Source organism: Vidua macroura, chromosome Z (assembly GCF_024509145.1).
Source record: "Vidua macroura isolate BioBank_ID:100142 chromosome Z, ASM2450914v1, whole genome shotgun sequence".
NCBI classification, from domain to species: domain Eukaryota; kingdom Metazoa; phylum Chordata; class Aves; order Passeriformes; family Viduidae; genus Vidua; species Vidua macroura.
In genome coordinates, this window is record NC_071611.1 from 233,917 (window position 1) to 258,459 (window position 24,543).

Consider the following 24,543-nt stretch of genomic DNA (forward strand, 5'->3'; position numbering starts at 1 on the left):
GGGGCTGTGCCGGCTGCAGGGGACTTTGGCAGTTTCTCCCAGGGATGAGAAAAACATTTCAAAAATAGGACAAACAGCGCTGGAGAACTATGCAGCAGAGTTACAAAACGTGGCAGGGAAGCAGGACACGACCAGCAGCTGACTCTGTCAGACTTGTCCTGCTGGTTTTGTGTCCTGGCAGTGGCACAGCCCCTGGCCCTCCAGGCCCCCCAGCCCAGCCACGGGAGCAGTGCTCAGGCACCAGGCTGGGACCAAAGGGACATCTGCTGGAAACAGGCAGCATTACCAAAAGCTTCCCTAAACTTTTGTGAAAAATGCTATGTAAGAAGCTAAATCCACTCAGATCAAAAGAGACTAGAGGGAGAATTCAGATGCACATAAATTTTGCTTCCCAACAGTTACAAATTCTTTGAGGAAATCTAATTAATGTATGACTTTTAACATTCCATTTTAGAGACTAACACATGCTCAAATAGCTTTAGGAGACTGAAAAATTAAAGAGTTTTAAGAGAGATTGGGAGGCTCAGCAGATACACAGGTGTTTTAAATGGGACAGCTTTATCCTGTGACTCCTTAGTGGCAGCAGTTTAGAATCATTTGCCATAGTTATATTTCCAGATCTCTGTTGGGAAAAATAAGTACAGAAGGGATAAAGGATAATAACTCTGTACCAAAGTTTGGAAGAGGTTCATCAGGTGCTTGACGAGTGTATTATTTCTAATGTTTAGTTAAAAGGATTTATACCATTTCAGAATTGGTATTACTTTAAAGGCAGTATTTTAATAATGACGTAATATTGTCATCTCTATGGATGAGCGTGGGAGTCAGTGATACTGAGGGACAAACCTAATTCTGTCAAACATGGGTAAATTTAGGTTTTAACTCTCTGTGCACCCTCCTCTGATGGTTATGAGAGTTAGCTATGGCTGTGAAGAAATGTCTTATTATAAGAAGACCCAGCCCAGCCTTTGTGGGCTGCTTTGTTTCCAAACACCAACAAAACTCACACAGCAGTTCTGAGATGCTCTAGGAAGACAAATCTACAATGAAACATCACTTACACTAAAACTCCACTAACAGAACTGGAGAATATTAATGGGCTGGTGCAGTTTCACATGCTCTAAATAGGAAATAAGATCAGAATCAGCACTGCCACAGACCTGAAAGCAGAGGAAAGTACTTCTCAGTGCTAATTGCTCCACTGCCTATATGTGGAGCTGTGGCTACAGGATCTTTTCTCATCTTATTTTCTATTCCTAGTGTATATTTTAATTTATTAAGTGCAAATAAGCCATGGGATCATCAACAACAACAACAACAACTCCAAAATATCAACAAGAACAAAATAAACCACAGAGAGGAAATGTTAATGCTTCACAAGTCAGAGAGGGACAAAGCTTGATGAGCCAATTAAAGCAAGCTTCCAGTGAATGTACAGTACCGTAGGAGGGCACTAAGTCTCTGGTATCAATGTCTCCACATATCAACACCTGGCTTCCTAAATGAAGAGTAAAATCACAAAGCTTTCACTTCAATACTTAGTACCTCCCTTCGTCTATTTGCTCTAGTACCTGAGTGCTTACTTACTATGGTCTATATAAAATGTTCTTCCATCCAGGTGTATTCTTTCCTCCCAGCCAGGCTGGAAATAGGAAATAAAAACAAAGAAAAGAGAGAGTAAGTGAAATATTACCAGTCTCACACAGCCTGAAGCAGTGCATTGCTCATACCTACTGGACTTGTCTCAAAGGTGCTTATGAGGTAGGAAACCCCAAGTGACTGGAGATGCATAATGGCAAGGCCACAAATCCAGGCAGACTCAGACCTAAAACTTATATAGGTGACTGCATGCTGTGCAGGGAATATTTTTTATAGTGGAAACCTCTTGCCTCAGGATTCCCACCCATTTCCTGCTGTGAGCAAACAATCACAGAGAACAGATAATCCATCGTGCTTAGTTTGAAAGTTTCTGCTCCTACTTCTGAAAGCCATGTGGGTTATTTACTGGAAATGTGTAACCCAGGCTCCCTGTACAGTGGGACAAGAATGTCCTAACCTAGTCCTCAGTGCTTCCCTTTTCATCCGTTCCCTTTTCTCATGTCCCAGGCGCCTGCAGTGCAGAAAGGAGAGCGGACGGCAGGATGCAGGGACAGGCAATGCTGGCCAGCCTGGGCTGCCAGAAATTACAGAGGAGAAATTATTTCACTTCAGTCCAGTTGGAGAAACTCCTGTTAAATTCTGTAGTCATCCCAACCTCGCTCCAAACCAGGAGGTTTAACTGAGGTGAAATCCTGTTACTAACAATCTGTTGCTAGTGACAGGTCAGGCTGCCCTGGTTTCACTGCATGTTTTGCCCCTTGCAGTTAACAGAACAAACTGTAATTGGGCCTTCAGTGCCTCCACGGTTAACACACGCCCCATGTACCTGGACAACTGTTTCCTAAAGCCAAAGAGCATTCCTGCTGCTGTGACCAGGAACCTGTCAGCTTCCACACATTACTCTCCATCTTTAAGGGCTGGGAGTATTTTAAAAACAAAGCAAAACTCTGCATTTGACATGTCTGTAAATCCCCATTGTACTTTGACTACAAGTATGACAAAACTTCTGACATTAAATTGATGATTTGCTCTGCAAAATATGGAGGTTTCATTGAAAAATCAAAATTTATTCCAATTTCTAAATGCTAGAATATGCTGGTGCACTGATAGAGCTTGCTTGGCACAACCTGCTCTGTTTTTCCTAAGCAGTGATTATGATTATCTAAAAGCACAGTCAGACACAGCCCAGGTAAGTGTGTGCAAAACACAACAGTTCAGTAGCAAAGGAAAAGGCCAAGAGTTAGAGACTCCTGGGCTGGCTCTGGAGGGCCTGAGCAAGCCCCAGGGCACAGCAGGGCTCCAGAGCCTCCAAGAAGGGCTGCAGCAGCCTGTGCCCAGAACAGAGCAGAGCCCTGGGGCAGGAGGTGTAGGTTAGAACACAGGCACAGCATCACTTACAGGAAGAGGGCCCAAGTCATTGGGGTTCAGAGATGCTTTGGATCTCAAATGCACTGGAAACTTCAGCCGTGGATCCTCCTGGAACACAGATATGCAACTGTAAATCCAACAGATCAAGGTAGATCTACAACGTCAAGCACAGACTTATCTGGAAGTCTGTTACAGACTTCAGTTACAGACTTCTGTTAGTTTACAGTTTTTTATTCTTTTATTTTTTGAGAATAAACAAAACATGCCTTATTAGGATTTCTACAGTGCAGTGAATTTTCCAGTGCTGAGTGAGTTAGGGTGATGTAAGACCTGACTCCATTAAATGTGTGCTATGTCCAGGGATATGCTTCAAAAACCACAGGCCTGTTCTTAGGATGCCTGCACTCCACAAGGGTTTTTACATCCACACGGACATTTTTGGCTCTTAAAAACACAAAGACAAGTGCCATGCTGACACGGGGGCATGCAGGCAGGAAGACAGAGGTGGGAGCGTGGCCCCCGGCGCCTCGGCTGGAGCGCCCTTACCCAGGTGGTGGTCTTGGTGTTGTGGTCGATGAAGAAGGGGCGGCCGTTCGGGGCGATGCGCATCTCCCAGCCCGGGGGCAGGAAGCTCTGGGCCCCCTTGTGCTGGGGCTTGGGGGAGTTGTAGGGGGATGGCTGTGGGGACTGAGGGTTGGACAGGGTGTCCTTCACCGCCCTGCGCACCGGAGAGTCCTTCATGCCCTGCGGAGCAGGAAACAGCACCGTTGCGCACACGGCACTCGGGGCTGCAAAACCAACCCAACCTGGCTTCACAGCAAATAGCTTTTCATTCCCGATCTAATTAATGCTAGAATTAAACGCTAGGACTGATTTACTAGAATTTAATTAGCTCTACCTGTGCCTTCTAACATGCCCAGTCTTTTGCTGTAAAGGACACGGTGTTCTGTGCCTTCCTCTGCACAATGACAATGTCCCCAGTATTTACACTTGATTGTACCTTCCCCTGCACCTGCCCTGGATGTGTCCATATTTCATTTTACCAAGGAAAGACAAAAGCAGTGTTTTGTGCTTCAGGGGCAATATATCTCATTTACAAGAAAGCCTTTAAGTGCAAGGCTGTGTGAGCCACAGCTCTTCAAACTCTTAAGCACGAAGAGGAAATCTGAAGAACTGGCTCTCTTCAGCACAGCCATGAGTAGAGTTTGAACCACACTGTCAGAAGTCAAACACGCGCAGGCTTTGATTGCGTAGGGAGCCGCTTCAGCTACTCTTTAGCCACGTCACAGTGAACATCAGTCCACAGCGTTTGGAATCACTTGGAAAGAGACTTAAAAGAAATGCAGCCCATCTGAAGGACAAGGAGTGAGGAGCAGTGGGAGGGGCTCACCTCGAGCGGCGCTGACAGGGTGACAGTGGGGGAGCTGAGGCTGCGGGGCCGCCGGATCTGCGGCTCGCTCAGGTGGTTGCTGCTGCTCGTGCCCGGCCCCACCATCCCGTCCTCGGCGAGCTGTGCCAGAGCAAAGCCAGGTCACAAATGTCACAAACACTGCCCACGCTTAGGACATGATAAAACCAATGACATTGTTATCATCATTACTGCTCTTCTTAACCAGACTTCCTTAAAGGCCATAAAGGGGATTTAATGTAATTCCACTGGAAGGGCCAAGAACCTACGGTTCTATTAATGGCTTGAGCCAACTTTCACATTTAATCCAAAGAACACATTTGCCTCCTTTTAAGAGCTCTTCTGCATCTCTGCATCTTCTGCATCCTCCTTCCCTTGCAGCGATCACCCTTAACCTGTGCCTTAATATAATTAAAAGAAGTAACCAAAACCATCCCAAATTATTGCAGCTTTTTATGATTCATCTGTATTGTCATGACAATGATTAGGGTATTTCCTTTAAATTTCAGATTTCTGGAGGCTGGAATGACCCTGAGCCAAGCCAAGTGCTGGCTGCCAGGATGCAGCACAGTACCTGCATGATGGGCCGTGTCCACGTTGTGGTCCGGTTGTTGTGGTTGACGTAGTAGGTGCGGCCCTTGGCGTCCTTGCGCTCCTCCCAGCCCGAAGGTAAGCCCGGCGTGGTGTGCACGTAAGCCACAGAAGGCTGCTCAGGCAAGAAATCATTGAATTCTTATTTTATAATAGCTTAAAAAACATTTTAAACTCTGTTGTTTGTAAAAAAAAGTCAACTTGTTAACTTAGACTCTTCTTAATTCTTAGTCACAACAACCACATGGGAAAACCCGGGTTCTGATTTGATTTAATTTAATTCAAGCTCTTTATCATGTGCCTTTGAATCAAATAATTTTTTTCTCCCAAGAGATCTTTTGGGTCAGTTTGACACTGATTCAGCAAACAGACAAGTTTATATGCCCTCAAACATTCTATTTTGTTACACATAATGAGAAAAATGAACTCTGTGTTTTAGTGAGTTTTCCTTAAAAGGCTGAGGTTTCTTCCTTTTATCAGCATGGATAAGTAAGAGTTAAATAACCATGCAGTCAAGATCTCTCAAGGCCTGCTCTCTTCTTTACCCCAGGGTATCTTGAATCAGTTGCCAGAAACTACTATGGGTTTATAAAGTTAATTTTAACCATTTTGCTCTGTCACAAATGCTGCACTCAGGGCTCCTGTGTCCCAACGACACCAGATAACCTCAAACTGGAGCCTCAACTTCAGCATGACAAAAACTTTTAGTAAAAGCTCCACAAGTCAGACCCTGTTCTAAGAGAAGGATACAGGTAAGGGAAGAGTCACATCCTGTTGCCCACAGGCACTGTGTCCCTGTGTGTGGCTGATGTTCTCTCTTGTCTTTCCTGTCCCCAAAATACCCAAGCACAAGTTCATACACATGAGCTACGAACTGGAACCAAGTGGGATGAAGGACCTGCCTAATTCAGAGGCTGATGCACTGCAAGCTCTGGGGTTTTGCCATGAAACAGTAAAGGCCTCTGAAGGCTCTTGCTGAAATCCAGGACACATTCTCTTCCCTCCTCTCTATATTCCTTACTTCAGCAAGATAATGAACTTAATTCTTGTTCTTGCCTTATCTCTGCCAGATCTTTCCCAGAGCAACTGCCATAGGCAGTGCAGGCACTGTTTAAGAGCAGAGCACAGTTGACACAAGGAACTGCAGAACTGCAGGGATAATCAAGAAAGGAAAGGAGAAAAGCTACCAGATGGGTCAGGAAGCTGACATACTCCAATAGGGAACAGAAAATAGAGGGAAACAGATGAGAATCCAAGTGCAAACTCTCAGACTCATTTCTTTCTCTCCTGAAGAGCCAAGGGCTATTTTCCCTATGTCGGTTCACAGAGCTGGCAGGCAGTGAGGAGAACACCTTGCCCAGGCTGTGCCAGTGGCTGTCAATCCATCAGTCTGGGGTCAGGGAGGCCACAGGAAGGGCTGCAAACACTCCACAGTGTTTCAGTTACAACTCAGAGATGGGGAGAAGGACACTGCTTCTGGGCCTGAGCCCGTGGGTCCTGCTCCAAGGAGGGGGCTTGTAGGGATTCTGAAGGCAAAACCAAGGTGACTAGAGACTTTTACTGCTGAAAGGTTGTTCGTCTGCAAGCCTCAGGTGCCCAAAGACCCAAGAGAATGCAGCCTTTGAAGACAAAGGATTTAGACCATGAATCTTGTGTAAGTCCCAATTCCTCCATAGTCCCAGTTCTTCTACAGATCTGGGACTCTGGGTGTAAATGCTGAACAAAGACAAGGGGGGATTAGCTACTGCAGCATGGTGAGGTAAAACATCTTGGTATGGCTACACTGAGTGTATATATACACCCATCATTACACAAAATACTCATTTTTTGCTCTAAAAAGTCTAATCAAGACGAGATGCTCTACCAAGGGAGTACCACTGCTGTGCAAGTTCACCTAGCACAATTAAGTAACTACTAATGAGTCAGGCATTTTATTTAGACTTTGCTATTTACAAATGTGCTCCTCTGGTTCTAAAATTAAAAACTAGTGAATACTGATAGTATTACAGAACGATGCATCAACACCAGAAGTAAGATTTATTTATTTCCCAGATGCAAGTAACAATTTATAGCAAGTATAAATTCAATTTCTTTCTCTGAAACAAATTCTCTAGGAGGGCATAAATTCATAAAAGCCATTTATGATAGTTACTGTAAATTATTTCTGTCAAATGATTCAGACTGGCAGTTAATTAGGTTAAAGGTTCAACATATATATTCAACATAATCTAACATAATTAGATTAAAGTTCAATATAGATTAAACCCACTTTCCTTGTATTACACTTTCAGCAAAGTATATCAAGAATTTTATGGGATGATCAAACTATAGTCTTGGACTGCTGAGGAACTGCTGGAAAATGAAACTGGCATTCAGTAAGACCATTAAGAGCTCTGTGCTATATCACTGTAGCCCCAAGGCTCTCAAATTAAGACCAACTTTAAGAATTAAAATTAATTAGTCTAATGGAGAGTAAGGGAAGACAAGAAGATACAAGATGCAAACACAGCTACATGTACAATGATTTGATGTCTCTAATCACTGCTGCTTCCTTTTAAAAGAATTAGCTGTTGTAGCTTTCATTTTTCAGGAGCCCGTGGCATTTCCTTAGTGCACAGCTTTGTCATAATTCAACGTAACATCCATGTCCCTAAACCATGCCAGTATTTGAGTACAATTACAGTGTTTTGAGAAATGTTGAGAAAATTTGGGACAAAAATATCTAAGTTTTCATTCAATAGCTGTATTTCATTCAACACATGGCTGCTTTTTTTTAAAAAAAAGTTGCTCATTGTACGAGACCTAAGTGTCCCCCCGTTTTATTTAGAGATAGTGCTTGATAAAGAGTTTTATTACCGTTGGCTCCTCTCCCCCTGTGACAGTTGAAGAACGAGCTCTCCTAGAGGGACCATTCTGCTGTTAAATGACAATTAATGTTACACATATTTACTGAAGAAGATCACAGGTTACTGTCACATCTTTAGGAGCAAGGCATCAGACACTTTCACCAAGAGAGAGCAGTTAGATGGGTAATAGCAAATCTGAAAGCCATCAGCCGCTGGTAACCAAGCCAGAATCCCAGAGGAGCGCTGGATTTAGAAGAACGTGTACTCAGTTGCCAGAAGAGAAATGACCATTAGCTCAGGAAGGATGAAATGTGGTTAAGATCAGGTGTGATGATGTTTAGAGCAATGCTCTCAGTGCTGCTGATTTGAACGTGTGCTCAGGAAATGAGTGTCCCTCAAGGAGCAGGAGAAAGGCCTCTCTCTTCCCAGCCCCAGCTGCCAGCCCACACCCGGCCCCTGGCTCCAGCAGTGCTAAACACAGCACGAAAGCAGCAGAGCAGCAGAGCCTTGTTCCCCCTGCAGTCAGGCACAGAGGCTGCACTGGGACCCACCCCCAGAGCCAGAAACATGCCTCAGCTACACTAAATAACTGCTACAGCACGGGGAAAATCCAGCCAAGAGAAAAGCTCTGTGGTTTCTGGAAATGTTCACCCAAGAGCAGCAGAGAGAACAAGCAACACAGAGACAGCAACTTTGGTAACAAACTTCTTGGTATGCACACGTTTTCTATTTGCAGATTCACATGGGACATATTTATAACTTTTAAAAAATTAAAAAAAATCTTGGAAGAAAAGTATAATCTATTGAAATATTCTTTTGCAATCTGACCAGTTTTATTCAAAAGCACACCTTACACACTCCTATTTTAAGTGGTCTCTGTACCTACTGCTGAGAGGTGACAGAGAGCACAAACCTGCCACTTCTGCAACCCTTGCACATGGGCTGTGGGAATGGCACCACTTTCTGTCAGCTGGAGCACAGTGTGCATGGTTCTGACAGGAGAAGCTTTGTTTACAAAACATCTTTGTATCTTTTCCTGTTTGAACAATTTCCTTATATAAACCTGCAGAAGTTGCCTCCTTTTCACTACAACCAGGCAAAACATCAGTCCTTTGGGATTTTAGACAGATTTGTATGTTGCAAGTAAAATCAACTTATGGGCCACAGAAATACATCTGCTATCAGAGTCCTGTGGCTACTCCAGTTCCAGGTAAAGCTGGCTCTCCTGCCCTCTCCTCCCCTAGCTGGGAACACCCCTTGGAGGAGTTTCTCCACTGACTGCACATAGGAGTGCAGTAACCTAAATTTCCATGGTAAATGACTGAGGAGAGGTTGCCTTGCTCTGTCTCCAAACATTTTCCTGTCTCAGGAATGTCCTCCGTTTTTAGCTCCCATGAATTTGGTTTGGGACAATCAGACGCCCACCTTGGGCAGTGATCCGTGCCTGACTAGAGCTGACCCAAGGCAAGGTGTTATTCAGAATGAGAGAATGTCCACCCAAAAAGGAAGGAGCTCTGGCTTACCAGGGATAACTGGGACTGTTCAGCGACTGTGTCTGTCACACTGCAGGACCTCAGTCGTGAAGAAGGTTCTCTTTGCTGCAAGGAAAAAAACCAGAAAGATGTCTCCAAGTTAGGGTGTCTTAAAACATTATGCTTATTCAGAAAATTCAGTAATTACAGGTAGCAAACAATTATCTACTTCTGTTTTACCACAGAGTGGTATATCCCATTTCTCTACTTCCTGTATACTAAAAAAAAGGGCCCATCCATTTTCCCAAAGGAGAAATGTCAACATGAAGAAACTTATGAATTATTGAAAAAAATAAGGCATTAAGAAATATATCCAAAATCAAATACTATGGATGAGAGCTCAAAGTCTTAAAAATTCATTTACTTAAAATTTTATGGTATTTCTGAAAAAAAAAAAAAAAATCTGTTTCAATCTTCCTCTCTGCTGCTAACGTTTGAATTAGTTGTGTCTTTTCCCGAGACACATCCTTCATGATTGTGAACTAGAAACAAAATCTCCTTAAAAAAGCAGACACACATCATGTCTGACACTACAATGTAATTCCTCCCCACCAGTCCAGCTGGGCACTCGAGGGCTGAGCAGTGTTTAGGAAAACACAGCACTGACACATCTGCAGTAAAGCCGGTGGGGGGCTACTAAAACTGCAGTTCTCAACACAAGCCCAGGTGCCTCTGCGTGCAGATCCACGAGAGCATCAGAGCTGTCACTGGCTGACCAACCTCCAGGTGACGTTCCCATCAGTCAGAGACCAACTGCACTGGCTCTTTGGGAAAAATGCACCTAATGGAGATTCTTTTTGATGAGAACAAGAGTATTTCTTATCTCTTGAACTGCAGAGGTACCTTGATAGCACCATACTAAGAATAAAAAATAAATAAGATCACGATGCTCTGTTTAATATTTACAATTATTTTTGTAATCAGAGACCTAAAACATTCCCCCACTTGTACATGCATTATCTTGATTTTTTAATGGTATCTGACTAATGGATAACATAAATACAGAAACCATTTTCTTTGTTTTTCCCTTTCCTTTGGAAATTCCTAGCTTGATACCCTCTGCTCTTATCTATTTTGTTTCAGTAAAGGTCTAACAAATAGCAGAGTCTGCAGTTAAACTCACACGGAACTCTTGAAATCTGAACAGAGGAATTCTGTTGTATTAGGCAGTTTGCTTGCTGGTGAAGCTGATACATTTTTTGGAAGGGAATTTTAACTGCATGCTCAGGTTTTCCTGAGCCCAGCAGTCGCTCCCCATGCATGAAGTGATTCAGGTAATGCCAAAGAATAGCACATTTCTGCACTAGAGCTTAGCAGATTACACATTACATACAATCAAAGAGCTGAGTTGTTCCCCATTGGAATCAGGAGTGACCTGGAGTCTTCTGCTCAGCTCCTCAGACAGCTCCTGAGGACTGGTCCGGGACACTGGAGATGCAGGAGGAGGTGGCAGTGACAAGCTTAAGGAATCCCCACTGGCACTTGCCTCCTCTGAAATGGTTTCCCAAGGCTAATGAAAGAGAAGAAACTAAGTTCAGGTTTTATACAGACTGAGTCTTTTTTCCCTTTGCCTTCTGTGTGATCATCTCACTGTGTCCAACACACAAAAAACACTAAAACAAGGCACTACAGAAACCTGAAGCACAGGGCAGTTACAGCCAGTCCACTTCCCTTTTATTTATCATTTATTCCACTGTTGTTTAGAGCAGAATATGAAAGAAAGTGTTTCTATCAACGTATATAAGACAAGCAATTTGGAATGATAAATGTTTCTCCCAGCATTTTCATGGGACTCAGTGCTGTCCACAGGCCACCAGGCAGCTGCAGCTGCACAGGACCCTGGCAGTGTGCTTCTGGCTGCACTGTCATTGTGCTCCTGGCATCTTCCCAAGGTAATTTCCACAAACGCCGTGTAAAACCACGACTCTCTGTGCTGTGTGGTAATTGGTTCACATGTGAGAAGCATGGCAGCTCGAAGTTTAGTCAGTTCCTTAAGCCCAAGGCTTGGGCATACCTCAGGAATGTCTCCACTCTCCACAGGCTCTGGCTCCAAATCCTCACTGATGTGGCGCCGAGAGCGGAACCGCCTGTGAGCTGCCTCTTGGTTTATCTGTCTGATATTGTTATCTGACTCGGATCCCACGTCGCTGCAGGGGGGGAACCCAGCATGGGAAGGAGAAAAGAACAAGAAAATAACCCAAGTTAAACTAAGCCCCCCATTTTGACCATTGTCTTCAAAATCTTGGTAATGCTTTCGATTATAAAAATCATTATTCATGCATGTATCAAGCTTCATAATTAGGAGACTGTTTAATCCCTCATTTGAAAGAAAATAAAACTGGAAGCACTTCACAAATATCACAGAACACCAGGTTGGGAAGGACCTCAGGGGTCATCTGGTTCAACTTCTGCTGGCAGGAAAACCATGGCCTAGACAAGATGGCCCAGCGCTCTGTGGAGCCCAGCCTCGAACACGTCCAGTGCAGGGGATCCAGCACTTCCTTGGACATGGTTTAGCAGTGGCCTTGGCAGTGCAGGGTTAAACACATGATCTCACTGTAACTCAACACTGCCAGTTATTCACACACTGTAAAACGTAAGCTCGCCACAGCTTTCTAAATCTAATCTTGAGACGATATCGCTACAGACCTCTCTGACAGCACATCCTGGGAATGAAGTGTATTCACAGAATAATAACCAGGATCTCCTCAAAGCTAATCTGTTCAACTTCATTAGAACTTAGTAGAGTTGACTTTTTTCCTTACCTCTTCAACAGTCTCTATAAACAAAGTAATTTATTCCTGTTAAATTACTTACTGAAAAATTCCTAATATTCTAAGGTGTGTTGTTAATGCACTGCCTTCCCTGCCATCCCAGGGTTCCTGGAATTTCCCAGAGCACTCTGTGTCTCTGTGATCTGCTGGGGGCAAGCAAGTCTCTTCCGGGCACAAACAAAGTGCATCTTCTTTTCTGCCTCGAGCCTCAGCCTGGCTCTCCATCCCACACAGCCCCCAGCCCACGGCTGCTTACACGAGGCTGGGCCGGTGCCACTGGGTGCTCCTGTTGTTGTGGTTCACGTAGTAAGTCCGCCCCAGGTTGTCCACCTTCTCTTCCCACCCAGGAGGCAGCGGAGGAGGCGGCAGCTCCTCCTGACGCTGAGATGCGGCATCGCTGGAATCCACCACGTCCCAGCCATGCTTAGGAATGAAGGAAAAAGACCTCTGTGGTTACAGTGTGCACCTCATTTCAATGAGGAAAGAGCTAAACCCCCATCAGTCTATTAAAGAGGGATTTCCAAAGGTGGCTGGGTGGTGGCTTGGTGCCAAAAAGAACCAACTGCCAACTCTGTTTCCAGGGCCTCATCCTTCAAGTGCAGCTGACTCTACAATTTTTCTTGAATCCTTCCTTGAGATTTCAGCCTTACCTCAGAGTCATCCCTCTGATCACTATTTTCTTCCTCTTGGCCACCATTTTTGGGCATATACGCCATCTTCAGTCTCAAGAAACCCTTCACACGAGATTTGTGGCTACAAGACAAGGAGGTACATTGCATTTAAGAACTCTTAAATAATTGCAAATAGAAAAATCATGAAGTAAAGAAATGCTTTAAAGTCCTCAAATGTTTTAAAGGTCCTTCCTCTCACCTTCTTGGTCTGAGGAGGAAATCCTTAAATGTGTATGGCCTCTCCATGGTTGGGTCTTCAGTCTGAAAGCAGTGGAGAAAATGGCAAATTAAAGGGCTTGCCCACAAGTCCAGCCACATAAAGAACACTCACATATCAGGCTGACAGATTACATCTCTGACTTCCACTGAATCCTAAGTTACCTAAAGCCTGTAATCTTGAAAACTTTCTATTCCTTGAGAATTTCAGCTTTCTTACCAAGTAAGTCACATCCTTCGCGTGTGCAAACACACAGCTGCTCTGGGCACAGAACTAGGAATTTCAGATGCCAAGGGAAAAGGATGATGAATCCATACACACACTTCTGATGCTGAATGTCTGGGGAACTTTATTCTAACCTTGAAGCATGAACCGTGTTATGCTTAGCAGCCAAATCCCACGCAGCCTCTCCTTTCACTGCCTGACCCAGAGTCCACTTTCTGTGGGAGAGACACGTTGCCCCTTTTGCTCAGAGATGGCAGATTTGAACAAGCTCACCAGGACACCAAGGCATGCACGATTCACACTGCTGTTTAGTGCTCAGCTGGAAGGGACGTGCTCCCAGTGAGGAGCTGTATTATTTACCCAAATTCTGTCCATAGTAATTAGCTGGTATTGGAGAAACAAGGACTTTGACAAACAAATCAGCTGGATGAGAAAGCTGATTATTAATTTGTTAATAAATACATCCCAACGGCTCCTACCAAGGTAGTGGAAGGATGACTGTAGATGTACAGTGTGCACCCACACCTTCTCAACAGGTAACTCACTCCCTGGAACGGGGCAGGAGCAGGCAGGGAGATCCCGCAAGGTCACAGTTACTGAAGGAAGGGCTGCCCTGAGACACGGAAGCTTTGCCATGGAAAATGTCTGAGGGGGAAAGGACTCTTCCCACTGTCCCACCAGGGCTGTTTAGATCATGTCTGTGCATAAGGATATTCACACAAGCCCAGACCAAGCAATCCTGCACAGCACAGCTGGGATGACAAGAGCTCCCATGAAAAGGGAACCACACATTTGTCACCACAAGGTGTTCCTGACCCTTCCCTTGTAGCTTTCCAGTGTTACAGTTTATAACCTAACACACTGTGTGCAGACTCCTGATCAACCATAAAAGATACATCTAAACAAGCATCACAGTGCAAGTCATTACAAAGCATTTTTCTCCTACAATAACATCCATCAATAGCAAGAAGTCAAAATCAGACACAAAAAGCCAGTTATGCTCAACTGATACCTCATTTTGATGTAAACACTGTAACAACTTCACCCATAAAAAGCCCTGAGAGGTCACAGATATTAAGATTAACATGCACAACATTTAAAAAATATTAACGACATTCAGCCAATGTCAGCCATCCAAAACAATACATAATATCAGAAATGTTCGTACCAAGGCTAATGCAATCATTGTATATACATACACATATATTTGTTCCTATTTTAAAAAATCTATAAATAGAAATTGCACTTAATTTAGCGTCTAATTTTGCAGCCCATGCAGAATCCTGGCTGCTGGGGGGAAACCAGACCACTGGAGCTTTACAGCATTACAGAACCAGCTTTACACTGAATTCCTCCATTAATTAAGAAACAGAAACAAACATTACCACCTTCAAACCAAACACCTCAAGTGTCTATTGACAATAAAATGATTCAAACCCTGTGTCAATTGCTTTCAATTGATTGCTATTGAACTCTTACTGTTGGCAAAGAATTCAATTTCAGCTAAAATAATGAACAGATGACATAGTTCTGGCAGCCTTTTGGTTTTTCATGCATTTGCTGAAGCAAACCTGCTCTCATGAAGCTTTTTTTGCACAGAAAGTGCATCCCTTCCCTGCACAGCCGATGCATCTGCCTGTTCCTGTGCAGGTGAGGCTTGGTTGTTCTTTTAAGCTCTGCTGGCTGCACTTGCTTTGAGAGAATGTGCAATCAACTGTACAGAGCCCCAGGGGTTCCAGGGGTCGGGTGCTTACCGGGAGGTGACTGAGCGGCACATCCACCTGGCCCAGGAAGTCGTCTCTGGTCTGTCACACAGAAAGTAAATTAACATCAGAAAAGCAAAAAATCGTCAATATCAATCTAGTCACAATGAGACACAAATAAAGATGATTGAATACCATTACTTTAGGAATCACTGGTTTCTACCCCCTTATTGTTGCCCATTATTTGTTGTTCTAATTCATTTACCTTAGCACAGTATTTCTCGTGACACTCCAAACAGGTTTCTGAGCCCACAGCACATGTGGTGCTGCTGACACATTCTGCCTGGGGGAAACCACCAAAACCAACCCAGAGCCCCCCCAAACACTGAGAAGGCCCAGGTGGTTTCCTGTTGAAGGGGTACAGGTCCAAGCCTTCCTTCATGGACTGACATTTTCCCATCGTGGGAGCAGCTCACCCAGCAGGGTGAATTCCAGCATTGGGTCTAGACTGGGAATGTTCCCCACAACAGGCAAAGCATGGAAATGTTGGCAGCAGCTGAGGCCAAAGGACACCAGTGGCAGACGGGTGTTTGCTGTGGGACCCGGGCCCTGTGCTCCAGGGACACCTGGGATTCACTTGGACAGGAATTTTCACCATCAAACAGTTGTGTTCTTCCAAACCCAACTGTCTACCAGGGAAGGCAGTTTCTGTTCAGATACTGTTTGTGACACCAGATATCAGCCCCAGTGATTCCCAAATAACCTGCTGCCTATTTATAACCACGCTATGCACGGAATTCCAGGAAGTGCATGCTGCTGCTGCACAGCCAAGTTTACATATTTCTCATAGCAGAGCATTAAGTTTAATATTAAAATTCATATTTTATATGATAACCTCATAAGAATTCTGTTTCTACTACAAAGATAGGATGATGTTTCACGATCCCCACAGAATGGACACATCCTGCTGTGCTGGATGCTATGGAACAACACAGAAAGCACTGAGGAGACCATGGGTTTTCCAATTTTAAGTAAAAAACAGGGAGTAGATTTTTCATTACAGAATTTTGACTATTAATCTTCTTCCTAGCAAATACTAGAAAAACCTGGTAGCATGCCCTGTTTTTAGGGAATTAACATGCTTTCCCCGTAATACTGGCAAATTCCAAGTACTCGCCACCTCCTGCTTCAGTACAGTCACTCCAATAACAACTGCTCTGAAGAAAATATACACCTATTGCTACATCGCTTCTTGCAGCTTTTAGCTCAAGAAAAATACAACTCATGGATACAGAAAATGTTCACGTAGATTAGAAACAGCCTTAAAGAACCTGAACCAACAAAATGTTTGTAGCTTACAGTGGGACTGGAAACCCCTCAGTCCCAGCCAGCTCTGTAAGTGGAATTACTTCCTCATCTAATTCTGCATGCCTATGGTCACCTTTGCCAGAACTAGGGCTCTTGTAAAACTCAGTCTTTATGTAATACTTGACTGTACACATACATCTGTAAGAAAAGGGGGGGAGGCTGGTATATTAATATCACTATTTAGTATTTTTTTCTGTGAAAATAATTTTCTCTTGCAAGCCTCCACAGCTCTAAAATTTAGGCATTCTCACTTTGGGGCTTCCTGCTTCCAGCAAAGGCACCTCATAAGCCACAGGAACCTTTTCCACTGCCTTCTTTTTCCCTTTTCTCATTATAATGATGCTGTTTGGGGTTTGCCCCTTTTTTTCCTATGTTCTCTGTATTCTTCACACATATATTTTTAACTCTGTCACCTATCGTATTAGTAGCTAGATTTCCCAGTGCTTTTCCATGGCGTTTCCCTAAGCAGAAAGACAAAATAAATTCCAAAGCTCCAAGCCCTAGGAGGTACAAGGCTCCAGTACTATCTTGGTTCTTCCTGGGAATCAAGGCTGAGAACAACCCTGCAAGATACATTTATTTTCATGGACAAGTGTTACGACTAGTGCTGAAGGGGGGGCTCCAGAGGAGGGGCTTGACTGGGGGAGAATTGCATCACCACTTGTCCTCCTAATTGGTGCTTTTTATCAATTATGCTAATTTCCTAAAACCTATAAAAATGTACTCACCCCTGAGGGATGGTAGGCCTTTGTGGACATCTTTCCATAACTGCTCCTGGAGGCCTTCAAATAAAGATCCCCTTTTATATTACCTCCTTACTAAAATTATCTCGAGTTTCATTTCCAGGTTGGGAAAAAGGCAACAATAACAATGTCTGTTTCGAGAAACTCTCTGTCACTAAAATCCACAGAGCCACCCAAGGCACCAGCCTGTTCAGCTGTGTATCACAGTATCACACTGCTAACTCCTGCTCCAGTCTGATCCCCCCAGACAGTGAGTAATCCCTTCTCCACAACAAAGGCACAGGATGCAGATGCTCACCAAGCCAGAGCTTGAGTAGGACTTTCCCCACCAGAAGGAGCAACCCCTCAAATGCCACTGCTCCCGTCCCACGTGGAACGTGGGCGGCCTCTGTGTGGGCAGCAGGACAAGCACATGCAGGCAGGGGTGGGGCAGGGCTCAAATGCTTTGTTAGAGTTTTACTGCAAAACCCAAGTATAACAAAAGCTATCCCAAAATTTCCTAATTAGCCTTTAACACTCCAGAGCAATTTTACCAAGTTTCAGCACCCCCTGGTCCACCTGTTGGGTTGGTTTAGCACATTAATTGTGGAAGAGGAGAAAGTCAGACACTATCCTATTTTCCAAGGAGCTCTCTTGAAATGAAAGGTAATCACTTCAGTGTTTTGGCAGACATAAATACCCCATCTGTTCAGGAAACCCAACCAACCACCTCGCTCATTCATGCACTGATCCTGTGGGAAAGCAGCACAAGGCTCACAAACACCAGGCATGGCAGGTGTTCTGTGCACTGAATTTTCCTGAGTGTGTGAGGGACCCCTCACACCTGCACAGACACTGCAACGAAACCTGGTCATCACTGCATCCCAAGAACATCCAAGACCTCAGCTGTCCAGTGAAATACAATGGAAAAAAACAAGGAAACACTTCATTAAGTGTAATCAGTAGTCAGTGACTGAAAAAGCTTCAAAAACCAACAGAACTACTTGGAAATTCTAACTTGTGCCAAACACCTCAGAATATGAAACAACTCACTCTTCATCGTAGGAGATTGCAGTGACAAGGTGACGCTCCCAAGCCAAATGTATGTAAAGATTAGGCTGCAATTTGGTGCCTATCCAAGCTGCAAGCCAGGAAGAAAAGCCTGGGATAAAGTCGCAGTGCCCTAAACACCCTTAGTCTCCAAAGCAGCAGAGAAAGGAAAAGCATCCATTGACACTTCGGTGCAAATCAGAACGTTTAGCTGAGGCTCAGGATTGTATACATCAACTTTACTCGGAACCACACAAAAGTATGAATAAACTGTTGCATTGATGCTCATTTCAATCACTGAAGCTTGTTGTTTTACAGAAGGGAAAGTGTCGATAGTTAACAGTTCAGCTGTTAGAGACTTGCTTATTTCAGCTCTGGAATAAAAGGTAAGTATTACCTCAGACATGCACCCGTAAGGTAGAACAGACATTACAGCTGGGCAATAGCTGAGCACATGAGCAACTACAACAGGCAACTCAACTCCACTTAGCTTTATTCCAGTCTGAACAGAAATCAGAAGTTAGAAAACAGCAGAGGTACAACAGGCTAGTCAGGACTTTGACTAAAAGATCACACAAACAACATGAAGGATCTGCAGGAGGGGGCAGGTCTCACAGAGACTAAGACATTTAGCCATATGCAAAATACTATTAAGCCCCCACAAACGTGTACACAAGCTGACACCCCCAACACATGCAGTTCTCCCAAGGAAAGGCTCTACTGCTGCCATGCAGTACCAGGCCAAGCTGCAATCCTTTGCTTATCTGTTGCTTCCTTAGACCAACATCATCAGGACAGCTCTCCCAGCAGCCCTGCTCCTGGACTTTTCCTGCCTGTTTCCTAACCTGAACCAACACACCACGCTCTTAAAAATGATCACCAGTAATGCAGAACAAATGCCTGAAAGTGCCTGAAAATTTCCTAAGGTTGGGAATGATCCCAAAGGGGTTCCTATGGAATGCCCCTGTATGAAAACATGATCACCATGGACTGGGAACCAGCAAGACCCACAAAGCACAGAGCCACGGCTCATCCAAACTGAAGGACTGGACAGAGACAGTGACAAGCTGTGAAAAGAAGAACAGGCCCCCAGAAGCCGTACTGCTGCCAGCTGCCAGCTGGGGCTGAGGCCGGAGCACTGTGGGTACAGAGCTCTCGGAGGTGCTTTGGTTCCCTGGCCAGACACCAGGCTGGGAAATAACACTCCACCCACCTACAGTTCCCTTGGCATTTTGAGATGATCAGGATGTTCCCAGCTTTCTGACCTGAAAACTGTTGTGTACTATTTCTGGGCACTGTTTAAAGAGATGCTGCATTCCAATCCAGATATTGCTTCGTTTCAGAGCAGGCAGACATGATACCTATGGTAAATTTAACTGGTTTTTAGTGGCCTTAAAGTAAACCAGAGTTCACACCTTTCTCAGACCACAACCATGCTGTGCCGTGCTTCAGCACACAGCTATTGGCCTAAATTATTATCCAGGTGGAAACCCTGCTGAAGTTCAGAGCCCATCTTCTCTTGACATTTATTCTAAATATATTACAGCCATGTTATTTCCAAACTTTTCAAATCACTGCAGCCCTGGTGGGTAACACGGAATGTGATGAGAGTGGCTGTGAAGGGTGCTCCTGGCAACACCATGTGGAATATGTGCCTGCAGTGGTTTGGTGGGAAAGAGGAGAGAGGGACAGGGAACCCAGCCCTTGGGGACATGGCAGCTGGCTTAAACCTGCTGATCCTGACAGCTAAAGGCCAAAGGCATCGTGCAAGATGGGATAAACCCACTTGGCAAAGCCAAATCCCAGGCTCTCAAGAGGGCATTCTCACCTCCACTGAGCACTCAGCAGCCACTCTAGTAGAAAAAACGTGAAAAATTAAGCACCAATTAAGCCACTACATTTCCTGATGTAGTACTTAAACCCAGCACTTGAGATGTGATGTGCCATTGCTGCCAAGTCCTGGAAAACTGCTCCAGGAGTGGTCCAGACTGTCCAGCTCACACAGCACCACATTTCCCAGCACAAATACAAAAGCTGCACACACCAACAGGAAAAATACAAGAGCAGAAAACACTGCTGCCTTCCCAGAGAGCTACAGGAAATCACCTGGAGAGAAAACTATTCTGAACTGCACTTTTACCAAAGGCTTTAAAAATGAAAAGGACCCCAAAAAACAAAGAGGATTTGTGTTCATGAAAGTATTGTTAATTATTAAAAAACCACCAAAAACCTAGCAGCAAACCACAGTTTTATTAATTGAAACAAAGCACATTTAACTGCTCTTGACTAAAACCTTACAGTATTAATTAGCCATCACAGATGTCTCTCTACACCTAAGGCTTATCAACTCCCTGATCTCATTCTCATGAATAAAGCCACAATGATACTTTTAAGATATTCCTTTATCATTTGATGATATGATTATTAAATTTCTTAGCTGGCAAGTTTCAGCAATCTTTCTTTCTTTCTGAACTGCAATAGAACTCTCTTCATTTATATAAACTTTCAGAAATTTTGCCACTTGCCACTGTCACCACTTCTTTCTTAAGCAAAATATTTTCAGCAGCACTTCCCAAGCATAACTAAAATTCCATTTTTCATTTGTTCATAATGGCAACTGACTATATTTTTGCAGTGGGTCTCTGCAATCTGGCTCTGATATTTTCACTGATATTTTCTTAATCAAGAATACTGCAGTGTAACCACAGAAAAAAAGCCCTAAGTGATGTGTGTGGGGGGGGGTAGTTTTCCTATTCCAAATCTGTAAGTACAGGTAGAACAAGCTACACAGGTGGGTTATTTCCTTAAAAATGATCTCCTGTTATTCCTTCCCACCAGAGTAAACAAACGCTGACTTTTCCTCCAGGCAGCTCAATACAACAGTGTCAGATTACACTTTCCCTGGTGCCTTCCCTCTCAACTTTCATTTTATGACCCAATTACTGCCCGCTGGGGTGTCAGTGCCACGCACTGAGCACAGGGAAGGACAAGGCGCTACACGAGGCTCCCAGTGTCACACACATCCCTCGCTCTCCAGCCTGGGACACCACAGAACCAGGGAGCATGCAGGCTGGTCCTGGAAGCCAAACCAGAACTGAGATGAAGGAATTATGTTCTGAGCTGCAGTTTCCCAGATGAGGCAGTGGTGCTCCAGAATCAGCACAGCTGAGACAGGAATGTCTCCTTCCTGGCACACATGGTCAACCACAACTGGATCAGTTCTTAAACGGATTAAGCAAATCGCAAGACACAAGCACCAATTATTTAAATCCTGAATTATTTGTCTTGCACTGCCACTGCTTACTTAAACATAACAAAAACCACCGGGCACCTCTGCCAAGATCTGCTATACTCCTGAAACCCAGTAACAGCCAAGAAAACTCTGGATAATGTCAGGGAAAAAACAGAACCAGTTAAGCCTTATTCTGTTCATGACAGGAAAATGGCTTTCTACTGAGCTGCCCATTGTAACGAAAGGCATGGCACACAGGAGGCTGCAGACAGGAGGCTGCTCCTCGCTCTCACTTACCTGTGATGGACAGAGCGAATGCCTGCTGGTATTACCACTGCTACGTTACCAAGAGCCTCTGGAAAGATGGGAGTCCATTCCTCCTTAGACACTGAACAAATCAAATGTGGACAAAGTATAGGAGTAGCAGTGGCAGGAAGAAGGAGCTGATGCCCAAGACACTTAAAACAGGCCTGAGCTGTGAGGGGATGTGGAAAACAGGAACAGAATCGATGTACAGAAGTGAAAGAACAGGTAGAAAGTGTAGAACTAAATACAATGTGTTAGGACAGCTTCTGTCCTATGTTCTGTAAGAAATGAAGGAGTTATTGAAAAAAAACCTCTCAGAACAAAAATTAAACAATCTTCTTATGAAGCTTCATCTTAACTCCCCAGAAAGAACAGTGAGGCACAATGGAATGGGCTCAAATTCCCAGTGCAATAGTCAGTAAGCACCACTAAGTTCTAAACATTCTCACAATAATCTGCTCTGCACAGTAACAGCAAAACCTGCCCTCTGCAATCCATGTAACTGCAGCCTGTGATACCCAAACAGCACTCCCACAGCACTCCCCTGGAGACGCAGCATGGGCAGGAGCACAGAGCCTGGGACCCTGCTGACGTGGCCAGAGCCGTTCGTGTCTCTGAAGCCACAAGTGAGCAGGTGCCACCTCAGCAGTTGATGCACAGAGCTCTGCCCAGTGGAAGCCAACCTTCCCCTGCCCACTCCTTCCACATTCTGCCATAGCAGGAGAAGGGCACTGCGCCAAGAACAGCTTTCCAAAGAACTCTGGCTGAAACTCTTTGCTCAGAGCCCTCAAGCCACGTTCCTTACCAGAGTTACAGAGCCAGAAAATCATGGAAGAGAGTAATTCTCATACCAAGTTTCGGAAAAGCTGCTCTTCAAAAGAGCAAAGAAATGTGTTTTATGAAGCAGCAGCAAAGTACATCAAGTACGTGCAGAGCTGTGGCACACCGTGTGTAACACGAACACCTGCATACCTTTGATAGCTGAGGATTCAAAAGGTACAGAATTTCAAAAACAATGGCATTTGAGAAACTGTAGATGTGAGGCCAGCCTGGTAAAGCCAGCAAGTGAAACAAAGGCAAGTTTACAGCAGAAGGATTGTTCCAAGGACGGAGGGCTGTGGCTCTCCAAAGCACGAACAGCTGCCTTTTACTACTTGGAACTTGCACAGAGGCCCCCCAGATTCTCTAGTTGCTCATCCTTGGCACTGCTGCTGCCCGGGGAGGGTGCCCAGAGCATGCTGCAGCACCCCCTGCTTCAGCAGCACGAAGGTGGCTGCCCCATATGCCCCTGACACCCAGGGACTCCCAGCAGGAGCATTCCCAGAGGAAGGGGCACCTGGAGCTGGGACTTGCTCCTGCAGATCCTGGCAAGCAGGCGAGGGAGGTTGGGGAAGCTCTGCTATGCTGTACAGTGCTGAGCAGAACAAAAAGAGTATAATTAGCTGGCAAACAGTTCATTAATGCTGTCTTGCTGCAGACACCAGGAACCATGCAAACAAAAAGACCTCTCACCGTCTCCACTACCATTTCTTCTCTTCTCCTCTGCATTAATCTACTTATCCACTCATCCTACCTTTTCCTTCTGCTCAGAGAAATGTCCTACTTTCTCTGTTTCTTTTTCTCATCAACAGCAGTTCAGATTTTTGGATATATTCAGACTTTTGGATTCCACTATATATCTGTCATGACCAATTTTTCTGTGTAAGTGCTTTCTTGGCAGAAAGCAGTTAAGAAATACAACGCTCAGAAAAGCCAAGTACTGTTAGAGTAGAAATGCTCTCCTTGTGCTAGGGGGATTTATATTCCCCCTAAAGCTATTCCAGTGCTTCTAATATGTCCTGGAGAACTTCAGCAACTGAGCTCTGAAGGGCTTGAGATGCAGAATGTATCCAGCTCCTGCAAGCACGCTGGAAGATGAGCAGCAGGATAGCTGGTTTTAACAGGAAGGTTAAAATGGTCATTACCTTTTAAAACACTTTCACCTCCTCCTGCAACTTGAAGAAGGCAGCTGAGAAAGAAAAAAAATGGTCAGGCTGTGACTTCTGTGGGAATTGAACAGAGACAAAACTGAAGAAATCCACAGATTCTCTCTCAAAATCTGTCAAAAAATGGAACTGCTGTTTTAATAAACAGCTTGAAAAATAGAGGGATTAGGGGTGCGTCACTTCCAGAGGCATAACAAGACCTGCTGAGTAAGCAAAACCGTGCACTTTGGAAATTTTCTAACTAATGATTCTTCTCCCTGCAGCTCTTCCAAGATTCTGGTCAAATTTACTGGCATTCTTCATGCAAATTAGAATAATTCTCAACTCAAGAACTCTGCAGCAAAGAACTGGTCTTGAAGAACAATGAAATTTTAGTCATCCATCACACCCATCACACTGACGTAACATCCTTCATTACTGAGCACTATTCCCGAATTTGCTCTCCTTCACATGCACACTGCCCATTAGAAAGCAGCACTAAAATAATATAAAATGACTCATGGCGAAGCAGAAGTCCCCAGCACAGACACTCATTTCTACCATTCCACCCTCTCCTTATCCAAACCATGCACTGGGACATCAGCCACTCCCAACAGCTCAGAGCAGCCTCAAATGCCTGCAGCAATCCCCACTGTAACCTGAGCATGACAACCCAAGCTCACGGGACCAGGGACAGTTTGGAACCAAATCAGATACTGTAGGTTTATCTGAGCCCTCCAGAACCCCCAGTAAACCCTTGTGGGCACACCAGCTCACATTTAAACAAGCTGGGATTCCCATGCCAGCTCACCAAGTTACAGCTCCCTGTGTGCCGAGCTGAACTCCCTCTCTCTGGGGAAGCTGAGGTGCACATCTTTATTAGCAACAGTCCAGAAAACTGCAGTTTAAGTTCACCTCAGTAATAATGTAGGATCAGGCCTCTGTTTAAAGGTGACATCCTAAGACT

At 44.5% G+C, this 24,543-nt stretch overlaps 1 protein-coding gene across 13 annotated transcripts in view; it reads right to left on the reverse strand.

The window, feature by feature from the left end:
• The window catches only part of NEDD4L (NEDD4 like E3 ubiquitin protein ligase), an 88,640-nt gene that overhangs the window by 12,754 nt on the left and 51,343 nt on the right, over positions 1–24,543 (reverse strand). For 4 of the 13 annotated variants that reach the window (XM_054004446.1, XM_054004453.1, XM_054004445.1 and 1 more), the window contains exons 6-20: positions 17,031–17,084; positions 14,986–15,036; positions 12,989–13,050; positions 12,769–12,871; positions 12,375–12,541; positions 11,359–11,491; positions 10,678–10,854; positions 9,336–9,410; positions 7,823–7,882; positions 4,950–5,081; positions 4,358–4,477; positions 3,514–3,711; positions 2,998–3,075; positions 1,588–1,642; positions 1,442–1,498 (exon numbers count right to left, since the gene is read on the reverse strand). In XM_054004446.1, coding sequence (XP_053860421.1) covers positions 1,442–1,498; positions 1,588–1,642; positions 2,998–3,075; positions 3,514–3,711; positions 4,358–4,477; positions 4,950–5,081; positions 7,823–7,882; positions 9,336–9,410; positions 10,678–10,854; positions 11,359–11,491; positions 12,375–12,541; positions 12,769–12,871; positions 12,989–13,050; positions 14,986–15,036; positions 17,031–17,084 — 1,522 coding nt within the window. Of the gene's footprint in view, positions 1–1,441; positions 1,499–1,587; positions 1,643–2,997; positions 3,076–3,513; positions 3,712–4,357; positions 4,478–4,949; positions 5,082–7,822; positions 7,883–9,335; positions 9,411–10,677; positions 10,855–11,358; positions 11,492–12,374; positions 12,542–12,768; positions 12,872–12,988; positions 13,051–14,985; positions 15,037–17,030; positions 17,085–23,576; positions 23,596–24,543 lie in introns of those variants that run through there. The other 9 variants (XR_008441545.1, XM_054004442.1, XM_054004451.1 and 6 more) reach the window with 8 other exon arrangements.